The sequence below is a fragment of the Rana temporaria genome, chromosome 10, assembly GCF_905171775.1.
Source record: "Rana temporaria chromosome 10, aRanTem1.1, whole genome shotgun sequence".
Lineage (NCBI taxonomy): Eukaryota > Metazoa > Chordata > Amphibia > Anura > Ranidae > Rana > Rana temporaria.
The window spans coordinates 54989797-55007135 of record NC_053498.1 but is presented as its reverse complement, the minus strand read 5'-3'; the positions used below and the strand labels follow the sequence as shown (position 1 = coordinate 55007135).

General features: G+C 43.9%; 1 protein-coding gene across 7 annotated transcripts in view; it reads left to right on the top strand.

The window, feature by feature from the left end:
- The window catches only part of FLT3LG (fms related receptor tyrosine kinase 3 ligand), a 330696-nt gene that overhangs the window by 94669 nt on the left and 218688 nt on the right, over nucleotides 1-17339 (top strand). For all 7 annotated transcript variants that reach the window (XR_005744019.1, XR_005744023.1, XR_005744022.1 and 4 more), the window contains exon 2: nucleotides 1918-2021. Coding sequence is in view for 2 of the 7 variants with exons in the window: in XM_040327628.1 (XP_040183562.1) it covers nucleotides 2007-2021 (15 nt within the window). In the remaining 5 variants the exon portion in view is untranslated. The remainder of the gene's footprint in view (nucleotides 1-1917; nucleotides 2022-17339) is intronic.

Sequence of the window (17339 nt, the reverse complement as noted above, 5' to 3'; positions counted from 1 at the left end):
GCTGTTTTCTGAGAGAACAGAAAGACAAAGAACCAAACCCAAAGCTCAGAAGCCTCTATCAATCACTGCTATGGAGAAGGAGAGGTCTGTGTGTCCCTCAAAATGGGTGCCCAAAGTGCAGACTCTATAGTTCCAGGGCAGTATGAGTGGCAAGCACAGAGGAGAAAAAAAAAATCAGAAGGATCATGTAAGTCTAGGTTGACATCTATGCGGCTGCGCTTGATGCATTTTTCAGGCACGTTTTGCAGTGCATTTTTAAACCCTCGTTTTTTATGCGTTTTTGCATGCAGTTTTCATGCATTTTGCGATTTACATTTTTTTCCTCTTTAAACACACTGTATATAGCTGGTTGCTAAGGAGGGGGCCGCAAAGCTGTAACATGGGGGCAAGGTGCTTTTGGGGGGCATGTTAAGGGCATGTGGCCCGGCCTGGTACGGTTCAGGAGGGGCGCAGGTCATTCCCTCCCTTTCCTGACCTCCTGGGCTGCATGCTCGTATAAGGGTCTGTAATGGATTTTGGGGTGACCCTACGCCATTTTTTTTGGCGTAGGGTCCCCTCCAAGTCTATACTAGACCCGAAGGACCTGGTATGGACCTGGGGGGGACTCTATGCTGTTTTTCTCACAATTTAAGTTTTTTTCCAGCATTTTTTTTTTTAACATTCAGCTGTCAGCGGTTGAGAAGGATGCAGCGTCTGGCTTCCCTGCCCCCTTCTCAGCAACCAGGTATTTACAGTATTTTAACCACTTCAGGATTTACCCCCTTCCTGATCAGAGCATTTTTTTCGATTCTGTACAGTGTCGATTTAGCTGACAATTGGGCGGTCGTGCGACACTGTACCCAAACAAAATTGGGGTCCTTTTTTTTCCCCCACAAATAAAGCTTTCTTTTGGTGGTATTTGATCACCTCTGCAGTTTTTATTTTTTGCGCTATGAACAAAAACAGAGCGACAATTAAAAAAAAAAGCAATATTTTTTACTTTTTGCTATAATAAATATCCCCAAAAAATATAAAAATATAAAAAATAGGCCGATATGTATTCTTCTATTTTTAGTAAGAAATTGCAATAAGTGTATATTGATTGATTTGCGCAAAAGTTATAGCGTCTGCAAAATAGGGGATAGATTTATGGCATTTTTATTATTCATTTTTTTTTTACCAGTAATGGTGACACATCGGACACTTTTAAAACTATTTTGGGACCATTTTCATTTATACAGCGATCAGAGTTACAAATGGCCACTGATTACTGAATAAATGACACTGGCAGGGAAGAGGTTAAACACTAGGGGGGCGATCAAGGGGTTAAGTGTGTCCTAGGGAGTGATTCTAACTTTAGGGGGATGGTCTCACCACAACATCACAGAGATCACTGCTCCCGATGACAGGGAGCAGTAGATCCCTGTTATGTTGCTAGGCAGAACAGGGAAATGCCTTGTTTACATAGGCATCTCACCGTTCTGCCTCTTCATGTCAAGATCCTGGGCCGTGGGGGGGAACATTGAGTTTGCGTGACTACGGGCATGCTCTTGTGGCATGCCCGTTAGGCGGCAAATATAAAGGGACTTGTAGGTATGCCCATTTGCCTGCCCCTGCCAATCTGCCATTGTAAATCCAAAGCACATCAAAAGTCGCATCACAAACACAACACTTTCATTTCTGGTGCGATTCCATTAAAGTCTATTACATGCAAACGTGGAAATAAAGTCCCTGACCCTTTTCAAAAATGCGCCAGCCCGCAAAATGCTTAGATGTGAACATGTACCATAGGAAACCATGTTAAATGGACTGTAGTGCGTTTCTGCAAACTGCTGTAATTTTACAAAAAAACTATGGCTTTAATATCACTTTAATATTTGAGTAATAGTTTAGTTTGGCTATTCTAATTGTTTCTTTGTTGATTTTTCTCTCATCCAGGAATTCCTCTGTTGATTTTTCTCTCATCCACCAGGAAGTTGGGCTCTTCTACTCCTTTCTCTTCATGCTCCCTCTCCAGCTATGAGGAGATGAAAAACAAAAATGTGAGTAATTCCGTGTACTACAAATATCTCTGATGCGCAGCAAAGCAAGACTGCAAAAATAGCTAACACTATTGTGGCCCTTGGAGTTCCTGCTCTGACTCTGATTAAGGAATCCTTTCCATAATACCACCTGATTTCACCAATGGAAATGTTATAATATGGTGTGTTTATCATAAGAGACTTTAGTATCCATAAGTTTATTTTCTGTTTGAGGTTCTGTATAAAGTGTGGATTTCAGTTCATAAACAGGCTAATATAATATATATATAAATATATATATGCAGGGCTCAAAATTTCAAGTCCTGAGCTACTAGCCAGGCCTTAAGTGTTAAGGCCCGTACACACGGTCGGACTTTTTGCCAACAAACTTCAAAATCTGCAATTTTTCAAATTTGTCCGATCGTGTGTACGCTCCATGGAGCCAACTTTTTCGGGTTTCATCGGAAAAAAAGTTTGGTCTGCAAACGGACAAACTTTATGTCAACAAAAGTCCGATGGTGCCTAGTCCGACCCTGTGTACAGCAAGCAATCAAAATTTTGTACAAAGTACAAACGCGCATACTCAGAAGAAAAAGACCAGCCGGAAGCGTTCTGTCGAGTAAAACTAGCGTTTGTATTTGAAAGAGCACATTCGTGACGCAGCAAGTTCTGAAATCAAGAAAAGCAGCGCACATTCTCTTCTTCTTTATAATGTGATAATACTAAAAGCTGCTTTGCTGGTGATACTGACGGAGTAAAAACAAATGTCTTTACTTTGGATTAGTGTATTTTGGCTATATGAATCAAACATATTTTTATATTATTTTTTGTGGGTCAAGTTAGCACAACCCCATTGCGCAACATGTCTGCTTGATGAACGGACTTTAAGAAACAAACAAAATTGCACAAAACTGAAATTGCGAATGCACACAAACGATACCTCTACTAACTTTCAATTAGCAGAAGGAGCCCAAAGGGTGACGCCGGAGAATTGAACTTCCTCTTTTAAACTCTTGTCAGTACGTTGAAACGTCACTACGTTCGTGTTTGTTGCCGAAAAAGTCTGAGCGTGTGTATGCTATGGGTGTGAAAGGACAACTCCCTTCGGACAAAAATCCAAGGGAAAGTTTGTTTGATGTCCGACCGTGTGTACGATGCTTTACTCGCCACAAGTTGCCCCGCCCAACCGCGCCCCCTAAACACGCCCCTGGTAAATCATATTTTATTCATATCATACATGGTATGCAGGGTCGTCTAATGTTAAATGGATTTACCACAAAAAGTGAACATGCCCCTACTGTTCTGTTGATAATACCCAAGGACCCTACAATGTAGTCACTCCTCCTATCAGGAGGTTACTGCCGTAGCCAAAAACGTACATGCAAAAAAGGGTAATATCCCGCAGGAGAGAACCAAGGTGAAATTCCCCCGGGGGATATAAGGGGCTACTAAGGGCAGTAATGGACAATGTTAAGGGTCAATAAAGATTTACTGGATTTATACAAAAAGTGATACTTGGATAAATAATTACAACATCACGCTACCAATAGCTAATACTAAAAAACATCTACTTGTTGCCAGCAAGTGTTACACCAATAAACATAGTTTATTGTGTATGTGCAAACAAACAAAACATGGACAACAAATAACCAAAAAACTGTCCGGACGCCAAATATGCCGCACTTGTTGGGATTCACCGTGTGGCTCAATTAAATAATCATAGTGAAAAAGTTAGGAACTCCCAACATGTGCGTCCCCGCGGGGGAATAAGATTTGGAGGAATAAAGATAGTGCCTGATTGCTAATTGAACTAGTCCTAAAGCAGTTGTGGATGTGCCGAAAATCTGTAGTAATCCTGGATCTGTGGTACAGGTTACAATGGTCGCACAGTCCTAAGAATGAGCTATTGAAGGATTAATTGTCTCTCAGTATTCATTATTGGCTCCAACTGCTTCAAAAACATTTCCTCTGTTTAATATAGGATCACAGAGAGGTCAGCAAAGTGTCTGTGCTGAAATGAACATCTTGATTTATTCAATATAGTGGATGCTGAAAGATATTCAGTGTCGCTACGTTCAAAGTCCTTGTAACTGTGTGCTAGGCAGTCCATAGGGACACTGACTCCAGCTTCATCACAAAAGAGTGTAAAACACCTTACCACCTCCGTAGGTGAGGAAATTGTGATGTACGGTCTTGTCTTCTACCTTCAGATCCAGATATACCCCATTCCCCGGCGTCTGTGATATCCAGATGCACCTCTTCTGGGGAATAAATAGGTAGGTTGCCAAGCTGTAAGTTGTGTACTGTGCCTCTCAGATAGCTAGCGCTAGCTCCTTCCACATGTCAGGCGGACACTGCCGCACGATATCGTGTAACACCAATCCTCCTCATATCACCCGCTAGACCGGGGAATACCTTCAGTGGCGTTTCGGTACTGCGTGACGTCATGTATCGCATAGCTTCGTCCAGAAGGAGCTAGCGCTAGCTATCTGAGAGGCACAGTACACAATTTACAGCTCGGCAACCTACCTATTTATTCCCCAGCAGAGGTGCATCTGGATATCACAGATGCCAGGATATGGGGTATATCTGAATCTGAAGGTAGAAAACAAGACCGTACAACACAATTTCCTCACCTACGGTGCCTTCCGCCGGGCCCCCCCACCCCCTTTAAGCTCTTTTACATTGGGGGGGGCATCCGGGCTTCGCCGTTTTCTGCCGGGGGGTGGGCCACCCCCCCCCCGGGCTTCTCTCCGCTGCCTTCTGCCGGGGCCCCCCACCCCCTTTAAGCTCTTTTGGATTTGGGGGGGCACCCGGGCTTTGCTGTTTTCTGCCGAGGGGTGGGCCACCCCCCTCCGGGCTTCTCCGCTGCCTTCCACCGGGGCTTCGCCGTTTTCTGCTGGGGGTGGGCTTCTCTCCACTGTGTTCTCTGTTTCCTCTTCTGCCTGTCTCCACCGCGGGGGCCAGGGATTCTCTCCGCTGTCTTCTTCCTTCTTCTGTTCCATTCGATGTTGACACGACGAGCTCTCCCGCTGTAATGCTGTCTGAGCGGTGTGCGTCGACTTATATAGACATGGGGCGTGGCCACCGGGTGATGCCACCCTGCGACCCCACCCTTTGTGACATCACATTCCCATCATGCCCCGGGAATGTGATGTCACAAAGGTTGGGGTCGCAGGGTGGCATCACCCAGTGACCACGCCCTATGCCTATATAAGTCAATGCACACCGCTCAGACGGCATTACAGCGGGAGAGCTCGTCGTGTCAACATCGCTGGAAGAGAAGAAGGAAGAAGACAGCGGAGAGAAGCCCTGGCCCCCGCAGAGGAGACAGGCAGAAGAGGGAACAGAGAACACAGTGGAGAGAAGCCCACCTCCCGGCAGAAAACGGCGAAGCCCGGGGCCCCGGTGGAAGGCAGCGGAGAAGCCCGGAGGGGGGTGACCCACCCCCCGGCAGAAAACGGCACAGCCCGGGTGCCCCCCGAATCCAAAAGAGCTTAAAGGGGGTGGGGGGCCCTGGCGGAAGGCAGCGGAGAGAAGCCCGGGGGGGTGCCCCACCCCCCCCGGCAGAAAATGTTGAAGCCCGGGTGCCCCCCCGAATGTAAAAGAGCTTAAAGGGGGTGGGGGGCCCCGGCGTAAGGCAGCGGAGAGAAGCCCGGGGGGGTGGCCCACCCCCCGGCAGAAAACGTCAAAGCCCAGGTGCCCCCCCGAATGTAAAAGAGCTTAAAGGGGGTGGGGGGCCCCGGCGGAAAGGCAGCGGAGAGAAGCCTGGGGGGTGGCCCACCCCCCGGCAGAAAACGTTGAATCCCGGGTGCCCCCCAAATCAAAAAGAGCTTAAAGGGGGTGGGGGCCCCGGGAGAAGACCCCCCAGCTGACAAATAAATAATTAAAAAAATCTGTGTGGTGTTTTTTTTTCACTTTACATTTTCCCCCCAGGTGAATGGGTAGGGGTGCGATTTACCCCATACTCATTCACATAGGGTGGGGGGGCCGGCATTTGGGGGCCACCTTATTAAAGGGGGCTCCCAGATTCTGATAAGCCTCCCGCCCGCATACCCCAACAACCAACGGCCAGGGTTGTCGGGAAGAGGCCCTTGTCCCCATCGACATGGGGACAAGAGTGCTTTGGGGTGGGGGGCGCAGTGCCCCCCCTGCCCCAAAGCACACACTCCCCCATGTTGAGGGCACGTGGTCTGGTACGGCTCAGGAGGGGGGGTGCTCGCTCGTCCCCACCCCCATTCCTGTCCGGCCAGACTGCGTGCTTGGATAAGGGTTTGGTATGGATTTTGGGGGAACCCCACGCTGTTTTTTCAGCGTAGGTTTTCCCCCTTACGATCCAGACCAAGCCGAAGGGTCTGATGTGCCACTGAAGAGGAACCCACGCCGTTTTTTTATTTTTTATTTGGTGTGGAGTTCCCCTTCAGCGTCCTCGCTCGCCCCTGGTCCCAGAGCGAGAACCGGGAGTTGTGTGTGTAAACACACAGCTCCCGGTCCTGTCAGGGAGACAAATGCCTGATCGTCATAGCGATCTGTCATTTCCCCTAGTCCCACCCCCCCTTCAGTTAGAACACACACAGGGAACATAATTAACCCCTTCCTCACCCCTAGTGTTAACCCCTTCCCTGCCAGTGGCATTTTTATAGTAATCAATGCATTTTTATAGCACTCCTCGCTATAAAAATGCCAATGGTCCCAAAAATGTGTCCGCCATAATGTCGCAGTACCGATAAAAATCACTGATCACCGCCATTACTAGTTAAAAAAAAATATTTATAAAAATGCCATAAAACTAACCCCTATTTTGTAGACGCTATAACTTTTGCGCATTTAACGATTTTTTTTTAACCAAAAATATGTAGAAGAATACGTATCGGCCTAAACTGAGGAAAACAATAGTTTTTTTTTATAGATTTTTGGGGATATTTATTATAGCAAAAAGTAAAAAATATTATTTTTTTTGTTTAAATTGTTGCTCTATCTTTGTTTATAGCGCAAAAAATAAAAATGTGATCAAATACCACCAAAAGAAAGCTCTATTTGTGGGAAAAAAAGGACACCAATTTTGTTTGGGAGCCACGTCGCACGACCGCGCAATTGTCAGTTAAAACGACGCAGTGCCGAATCGCAAAAATTGGCCCAATTTATTGTGATAATGTGAAAGATGATGTTACACCGAGTAAATAATGACAAGGGGGGTGTAATGGCGCTTGCAACAGGATCTAATTAAAACTAAATACCAATAACGATTTCCATAATGTGAATAAGTTGTCAGGAAAATGTGCTCCACTGGTTCCTGTGTAAAATGTGTTCCACTCTGAATAAAATCATATACCCACCCAACATTAACTGAGTAATGTGGAGAGTAATAAGAGTGGATAAATGATGATAAAAAAGACAAATGTGCCAGTGACCCGCACAATATTAATAGCGAGTGATCTGGAATCGTTCAGATAAAATTAACAAGCAGTAGCTATCTTCATAAACATATAACATATATAGTGCAAATATGCAAATGAGCTCAAACCAATCCAAAGTGCATAGTGCAATAAATTAATAATATCCATAAAAGTGAAAAAAACATCAAAAAGTGGAAGAAATATAAATAATAAAATTCCAATCCATGCATAAAAGTGAAAAAAAATTCAATCCATAAATGACTGCAGTGAAAAGTGTCCCATATAATTCACCAAAAAAAATATAAAATATATATATATAAAAAAATATATATATATATAAAAAAAAAAAAAAAAAAAAATATATATATATATATATATATATATATATATATATATATATATATATATATAAAGAAACACAGCCTTTCACGTCACTATGACCGCTACCACAATAGAGACCCCTCCTCACTGATGGTGTGGGGTATAGAGAAGTATAAACCCCATTAGAGGGGAGACAACAAAATACAGAGGATTAGTCAGGCGGAATCCCGTTGGATTCATGAATTATGCACTTTGACGCCGCACAGGCACAATGTGGAGTTTAGCCCTTTTAGCCCTTATTTTATTTAATCTCCCTTTTAAATTTAATATTTTATCAGGATGTCATCATTTTATTGGTTATAGTTTTAATATATTTATTGCGGTTTCCTTTCTTAGTATATATTTGTTGATTGACACATTATGTGTACTTATTCCCTTATTCTGTGGTATTCCCCTGATAATATTGGGTTATGGGTTTCCGTGTCCACTTGGGAATCTCCTTACTGGTCATTTTAATTTATTTATTTATTATCACTCCATTACCTGATTGTTACCAATCAGCAACACGGGTTATTCCCGATCCTGATTAATTCTCCAGCATACGGGTTCAGTTTTTAATTTCTGAGTTTGGCTTATTATGTTCCCTATTATTTTGGGAAATCATGTTCAGTACATGTTCCCTTAATCAATACATTTAGCCCTGTTATTTATTATACCAGCTGGCTGCATCCTTTCAGGGTGGTTCTTTAGTATATATCAGTGGTCTCCAAACTGTGGCCCAAGGGCCGGATGCGGCCCTTTGCTTGCCTTTATTTGGCCCTTGGAGCACTATCCCTCCCAATGATACAAGACACTATTTTGCCATCTGACACTGACAATGGAGCACCATTTCTCTCACTAACACCACTAATGGGGCACTATTCCTCCCTATGATTCCAGCAATGGGGCACTATTCCTCCCCCTAATACCAGATGTTTACTCCCACTGATGCCAGGAACATTTTCACTCCCGCTGGCTAAAATCCGGCCCTCCAAGAGTCTGAAGGACAATAAACCGGCCCTTTGTTTATAATGTTTGGAGACCCCTGGTATATATTATATTATTACACACTTATCCTTATGTGATTGAAATTTCTATATTCATGTGATAAGTTAAGCCTCCAGCAGGGGGTGTTATTGCACCTGTCAATGCTTTAAATGCATATTGTTGCCTATCTGTCACCACCAGATGGAGCAATTTATTTTTCTTTTTGGTAGGATTATTTGTTAAAGTTTGAACTATCTTTATTATTATGCATCCAAACTCTATCATTATGAACAGCTTGTTTTAATTAGTGTTGTTATCACTCTGTCATCTCATGCTATGGTATATAAGTCACCTCCACACCAGCCATCCCCCATCCTATGATTAAGTAACGTGTGTTCGTTACGATATGCGTGAGGAAGAGGAGGATTGCTGGTGACTTTATCCACTCGCGGCCGCAGAGCGGAGACCCGATCGTACTACACACTGTTTATACAGCTCTGTCTGTAAGTGTTTTAACTGTTTTTACTCATTAAATTGTGAATGGTCTTGCGCTATGGAAGCCTCCTTGTGTTCTTTTTGAGTGCCATTGCTGGGATCAGGTCTCTGTTTATGCAGTGTAAGAACGGCAGGCTGGCTGTGGGACATCCTTCATTTACATGTTATAAGGCTTACATACAAGCCGCTTCAAGGTAAGGGGCTTGTATTAACTATTTCCATCTTCACTACTGCACTGTGGAAAGGTTTGGAGTCTGTAATTTTGGAAGCACGTTTTTTACTTTGCACTGAAGCACTCATCATGGAATATTAATAGAAGTGAAGCACAGATGCACTTTGGGGGCCAGATTCACAGCCAGGCGGCGCAGCGTAACGTAACCGATTTAGGTTACACTGCCGCAAATTTTCTGGCTAAGTGCCCGATCCACAAAGCACTTACCTGGAAATTTGCGGCGGTGTATCCTAAATCCGTCCGGCGCAAGGCTGGCCCAATCGAATGGGGCGAGTCCCATTTAAATTAGGCGCGCTCCCGCGCCGGACGTACTGCACATGCTCCCGTCGCTAATTTCCCCACGTGCTTTGCGCAAAGTTACGGCGCTCCAACGTTTTGTGAATCGCGACGGATAAAAAAGACTTGCGCTGGGAAAAATAAACATTTAAAAAAAAATTTAAAGCGACGCGGGAAAGACGGGTATACTTTTACATGGTGTACTAAGTTTACACTTTGTAAAAGGTACCCTATCTTTGCGACGGCAAACTAACACTTGCGGCGGCGTAACGACGGGAAAATTTTTTGTGGATCGCCCTAACTGCTAATTTGCATACCCGACGCTGGTTTACGACGTGAAATCCCCCCAGCGACGGCCGCGGTACTGCATCCTAAGATCCGACAGTGTAAAACTATTACACCTATCGGATCTTAGGGATATATATGCGTAACTGATTCTATGAATCAGTCGCATAGATAGAAACAGGGATACGACGGCGTATCAGCAGATACGCCGTCGTATCCCTTTTGTGAATCTGGCCCTATATTCATTCATTCATTCTTTGCTTGATATTGCGTTCTTGATTATTGGATTGTTTTTCATTTTCACGTTAATATTGCACTGGACACGTTTCTCTCTCTCTCTATATACATATACATATTGCACTATGCACTTTGGATTGGTTTGAGCTCATTTGCATATTTGCACTATATATGTTATATGTTTATGAAGATAGCTACTGCTTGTTAATTTTATCTGAATGATTCCAGATCACTCGCTATTAATATTGTGTGGGTCACTGGCACATTTGTCTTTTTTATCATCATTTATCCACTCTTATTACTCTCCACATTACTCAGTTAATGTTGGGTGGGTATATGATTTTATTTAGAGTGGAGCACATTTTCCTGACAACTTATTCACATTATGGAAATCGTTATTGGTATTTAGTTTTAATTAGATCCTGTTGCAAGCGCCATTACACCCCCCCTTGTCATTAATTACTTTAAGTGTGTGAACACTATTAGTCGTGGCAGCTGCATTATTAGTTTGATTTTCTTATTTTAGCTTTGTTGTGCCCTTGTTGAGGTTGGTTTTGCGCATTAGTTCCCCCCGTTTTTACACCGAGTAAATAGATACCTAACTTGTCACGCTTTAATATTGCACACACTCATGGAATGGCGCCAAACTTCAGGACTTTAAAATCTCCATGTCAGGTCACCCGTGGCCAGGTGACAAGTGCACCCCGTTGAGGTCGGGGATGCACCACAGGGTAGTGAACCCAATAGCCGACTGCTGCTACAGAGAGGAAGCATGAACCCAAGATCACCCAGGGCGCGGAGTCTAAGACCCAGTTTTGTGTTCACCAGAGCCTCTGATGGTGAGGATGGCCTTGGCCGCAACTGGATCCAGGTCGCGACCCCCGAGATCCCCTAGGTCACACTCCGCAGGGAGAGAGAGGAAGCAGCCAGCAGGACAAACGGTGGTGATGGGTAGGCCGGGGTCAGGGCAACAGGCAGACAAGGGTAATTGAGGACAGGCAAATGGTCAGGGGCACAGGCAAACAGGAGAAGTCAGGGACAAGCCAAAAACGGTACAAAGAAAGACGATAGTAGCACACTTGCAGACAGGAACTTGGCAAATTACACTGTTGAACAGCACTGCAGACCTGTAGAGCAACAGTTAATATAGACTTCCTGGGAGGGCCTGGGTGGGGGCCATACAGGAAGAGGAAGTAAAAAAAGGGAACCAGAACAGGGTCAGGCCTCTAATGAGCAGATGGAAACACAGGTAAGCTGCCAGGCTATTGCATATCCATGACACTCCATAGGCGACGCTTTTTTTACAGGTTAGTGCTAAAAGTATTGCTCTCACTCTAATGCACGCGTCAATACCTCACATGTGTGGTTGGAACGGCGTTTACATATGTGGGTGGGACTTACATGCGTGTTCGCTTCTGAGTGCGAGCTACTAGGGACAGGGGCGTTTTAATTATTATTATTTTATTTTTTACGGAATAATTCAATAAGACCTCACATCTGTCCTTCAGGCTGGAAAGCATGCGATCGGGGAAAAAATAAACACAGATCTCATGCTTTCAGTCGCGATTGCAGCTTTGTTTGTTTCTGCCTCTGCATTTCTAGTGAACTGAGCATGCCCAGGGACTTAGAATTTTTGATGTTGCTTTTTGTGTCTCCTAGAGCGTGTTTTTTGGGATAGTAATTTAAGGACATCTTTAACAGGTGTACCCACTTACAAGCACACCCAATGTAGAGACTGAACTTTGTCCATGTGTTTTCAATTGCATCATTAACACAAGCCTATGTTATATAAAGCGTATAGAGCATTTGTTAGCTGCCCTGAAAGATGGCAGGTTGTGGTGGGGGGGGAGGCAGCTGGCAAGAATGTTCACTCACTTTGATGTCTTTGTACTGCATTATTTTGCTGAATATTTCTCAAGATGTTGTGACTGTTTCAATCCTGTGTATGTGGCTCTATTGTGTTATTTCCAAAGCATAAACCATATGCTGTTTACTGTCTCAAATGAACCTATTTTTATTTTTTATTTATTTTTTTTGTTTATTTATTTTTGTTGCTTTCCTTGTTTTGTTGACCAATAAAATTACTTTCAAATTTTGAAGTTTGTTTTTTGTTACTTTTTCATGCTACAGATTTTGACAGCTGCAGCTGAATTAGGGCTGATTGGTTACAACAATCAGTTGTGATTTTGTCTGGAAGCTCTTTTCCTGGTGTGTATGCATGAAATGTTTACTGTCATGTTTAGTCACCACGAAAGGAAAAATACAGCGCAGTAAGTATTGTTTCCTTTTTACTGCAGTGGTTCTCAGCCTCAGTCAAGTACCCCCAACAGGACATGTTTTGTGGATTTATCTTATCAAGAATTGCCGTCCAGACTGTCTTTTAAAGCACATATGCAAAAAGAAGGAAAACATGGCCTGTTGGGGGGTGTGTTGGCGGACAGGCTTGAAGTGATGATTTACAGCACTGTGCTTAAATCTAGTGCAAGGCAATCCTATTCTAATTGTGGGTGTTTGAGGGAAGCCAAGTGAGTGTTAGAACCCCTACTTGTGTTTTTTGGGTTGGGCTTTGTGTACCTTTTCTTAAAATTGGCTTCACTTCCTGTCACACAGCTGAACAGGAAGTGAGGTTAAAACCCTACCCTCTTTTCTTGGGGACATGCAGGTCAATCTAACTAGTGTCCCCATTAAGCAAATTGCACTGCTGTGTACACCCCAAATGATTAGTTAGTTTGGGGTTTAGTAAAGGCAAAGCCACTCTGCAGTAGAAGCGTAGTCGCTGAAAATCAGAGGGGAAGCACTGATGGTTTTAACATCCAATCCTGTAAAAGCAACATGTTTTTTTTTTTTTTTGTTCTTTTCTTCCTTGCTTGTCTACTTGTAGTGAAAAATGGATTTGCCTTTAGTAAATGGACCCCAAAGTCCAAGATCCCTAATAATTTGTACACAGCAAAATGCTAGAGTGCAATTTACATAATGGGAAACTATTTAGATTGATCTGTGTGTCCCCAAGAAAAGACATTAGTAAGGTTTTACCCTCACGTCCTGTTTGGCTATGTGACAGGAAGTGAATGAATTTGAAGTAGAAAGTGACAACATTTGTGAGGTGTCTTCACCCTATCAGGGGTGCAGACATCCCCAAAAAAATAGCAGATGATACTTATTTGCAAATTAAGAAAATTGTTTATTTAACATTGGGTGGTGTTTGTGGGGGTCCCTAACACGCATTCATACATATTAGCAACGCTCTATCCTGGCCTATTGGCATGGTTATATTTTCTTACTCCTCTCAATAAAATTATCAGAAATTTGTGCTTAAAGTATAACTATAATCAACACTGGGGTTATAGCCCCTGTCAGTTTATTTTGTAGCATCCCTGTCCAATTGGGGAGATTTGCCTTCACTTCCTGCCCCATAGTCAAACAGGAAGTGAGAGAAAAACTATGCAAATTAAGGGAATCCAGTGCCCCCCCCCCCCAGAACTAGTGTGTGTCCCCCCCCTGAAAATTTCTGAGCGTGTCTTAAAAAACAGGGTGTGGCCTTGACAGGAAGGGGTGGGTCATTTTTCTATTAGGCGGTGCAGAAGTTTAGTCAGGCCTAGGGCAGCACAAAACCTAAATATACTACTGCTTATTTAGACAGGATCCGATTTACAGCATGTTTTTCGATTGTGGGAGGAAACCCACGCAGACACAGGGAGAACATGCAAACTCCAGGCAGATGGTGTCACGGGCAGGATTCGAACCAGCGACCCTTTTTGCTGCTTGGTGAAAGTACTATCCACTACACCACTTTGCTGAACGAACATGATCGCGGCTGAAAGGATGAGATCAGTGTTTTTTTTTCCCATCTCATGCTTTCCAGCCTGGAGGACAGATGTGGGGTTTTATTGACCCCGCCTCTCTCCATAAAGAGGACCTGTCACACACTAGTCCTATTACAAGGGATGTTTACATTCCTTGTAATAGGAATAAAAAGGATCCAAAAAAAGGGACAAAAAAGTGCAAAATGAAAAATATTACGTAAAAAAAAATTAAAACGCCCCTGTCCCTAGTAGCTCGCACTCAGAAGCAAACATGCATGCAAGTCCTGCCCACATATGTAAACACCGTTCAAACCACACATGTGAGGTATTGACGCAAAGTTAGAGCGAGAACAATACTTTTAGCACTAGACCTCTTCTGTAACTCTGAACTGGTAATCTGTAAAAAAAATTCAAGCGTCGTCTATGGAGATTTTTAAGTCCTGAAGTTTGGCGCCATTCCATGAGTGTGTGCAATATTAAAGCGTGACAAGTTAAGCATCTATTTACTCGGTTTAACATCATCTTTCACATTATCCCTAAAAATTGGGCTAACTTTACTGGCGGTCAAAAACCGGCTATTGTCATTTCTTTACATTTTTGACACTTTTTTGGGTGAAATGGTAGAGGTACAATGTACCCCATTACCATTCCACACAGGGGGGGGCCGGGATCTGGGGGTCCCCTTTGTTAAAGGGGTCTTCCAGATTTTGATAAGCCCCCTTCCCGCAGACCCCCACAACCACCGGGCAATGGTTGTGGGGATGAGGCCCTTGTCCCCATCAACATGGGGACATCCTCCCCATGTTGAGGGCATGTGGCCTGGTACGGTTCAGGAGAGGGGGGGGGGGGCGCACTCTGTCCCTCCCCTACTTTTCTGCGGCTGGCCAGATTAACGTGCTCGGATAAGGGTCTGGTGTGTATTTTTGGGGGAACTCCACGCCATTTTTTAAAAAAATTTGGGGGTGGAGTTCCCCGTAAAATCCATACCAGACCTGAAGGGCATGGTATGGATATTTAGGGGGAACCCCACGTAATTTTTTTTTTACGGCGGGGTTCCCCTCAATATCCATACCAGACCTGAAGGGCCTGGTAATTGAATTTGGTGGGACACCCACGCTTTTTTTTTTTTTTTTAATGAATGCATCCTCTCAGAATTGCCGGGAGCCGACAATTCATTATTGCATCAAGTGATTTTTAAATTACTTTTTTTCCTTCAGAATGTCATTTTGTGCAGGGACAGTTCAAACCACGGGAAACATACACCTTTTCACATGCTGACATTACACCCCCCCTAGGTACGAAATTTAAAGGAATATGTCACTTTTATTGTTTCACTTTACGCATTATTAAATTCACTACTCCTAAAAAAACGGCCGTTTTTAAAAATATAAAAAGCATTGATGCATGTCCCCTGGGGCAGGACTCTGGTCCCCAAAAACTTTTTAGGACAAAACTTGCATATTAACCTTTAATAATAACACTTTTGATTTCTCCCATAGACTTCTAAAGGGAGTTCGGTGGCAGCTTTACATATTCCTTGCATTGCACCCACTGCTACGCTGGTTCATGCGCCTAATTAAGGATCCATCAAGCGCACTAATTAAGCCATGAACCGGCGCAGCGCACTGTTAATAGTAAATCAGCCCCTGTATCTTTCAGCATCCACTATATTGATTAAATCAAGATGTTCATTTCAGCACAGACACTTTGCTGACCTCTCTGTGATCCTATATTAAACAGAGGCAATGTTTTTGAAGTAGTTGGAGCCAATAATGAATACTGAGAGACGATTAATCCTTGAATAGCTCATTCTCTTTTTTTTTTAGCCCTTCATTACACTATCTTTATTCCTCCAAATCTTATTCCCCCACGGTGACGCACATGTTTGGGAATCCCAACAAGTGCGGCATATTTGGCATCCGGACAGTTTTTTGGTTGTTTCTTGTCTATGTTAGTCCATGTTTTGTTTTTGCACATACACAATAAAACTATGTTTATTGGTGCAACACTTTCCGGTAACAAGTAGATGGTTTTTAGTATTAGCTATTGGTAGCGTGATGTTGTAATGTTAAATGGACCCTGGGCAAACATTTCTGTACCCCCTGTAGAAACACTACAGGAGAGGGTCAGAGAGACTACAGACATGGTAAGGAGAGGGTCAGAGAGATTGCAGACATGGCAAGGAGAGGGTCAGAGAGACTGCAGACATGGCAAGGAGAGGGTCAGAGAGACTGCAAAGATGGTAAGGAGAGGGTCAGAGAGACTGCAGACATGGCAAGGAGAGGACCAGAGAGACTGCAGACATGGTAAGGAGAGGGTCAGAGAGACTGCAGACATGGTAAGGAGAGGGTCAGAGAGACTGCATACATGGTACAGGTTCTGTGGATGGGGTGGTGATGAATGGCTCCCCCCTCCCTTCATATTTCTGTAGAGGGGGAGATGTTGCAGCTCAGTGTACACAGCTCTAGGACCTGGGATAGCGTGTCCTCCCTCTACACTTGTTCAGTGTGATCCCTGATCCCTCCCCCTGCTCTGAGTGCCCATTTCTCTGCTCACTCAAATCATCAGCAGTGTCCAGATCCAGACAGCACACAGGTCCCCTCATACTCCCGGCCAGTCAGCTCAGCAGTGTTCCAGAGCAGACAGCAAGTCCTCTCCTGTTCCTTTCCATTGTCAGGAAGTCGGACTCGGAAAATGGGAAGGAGGAAGTTACATCTTCCTCCTCTGAATGCCGTGTCCTCCAAGCACCTGATTGGTTGTTAGGACGCTAGCAACCAATCGTTTTGACAGGTGGGACTTGGGAGACAACAGGAGAAAGACAGTAGTTCCACTTGATTGGGCACCTCTTCTGCTACTCGCAATAGGTTAATATGTACTCGCCAAATGCTAGCAGGCGAGTACAAATTTTGAGGGCTATATATATGTGTATATATAAGCTGAATGTTTTTCTAGCATCTGAATAAAATAAATAATTTCTAAAGTCAATTTTTTTTAAATTAAAATAATAAACATGTTCTAGTTACCTGCTCTGTGCAATGGTGTTGCACTGAGTGGCTCCAATCCTCCTCTTCTGTGGTCCCCTGTTGGTGCTGTCTGGTCCAGGTGCAGGCTTGATCCTGAGTCGGACTGTGTGCTTCTATAGTCACACACAGCATGGTTCTGCCCCGCCCCCTCCCAATCCATCCTCCCCTCATGCGGTGATCACATATTGTTTTTAATGGGGCTGCCTCTCACAGCTCTAATTTTTTAAGGTAATATTTGGGTTTGC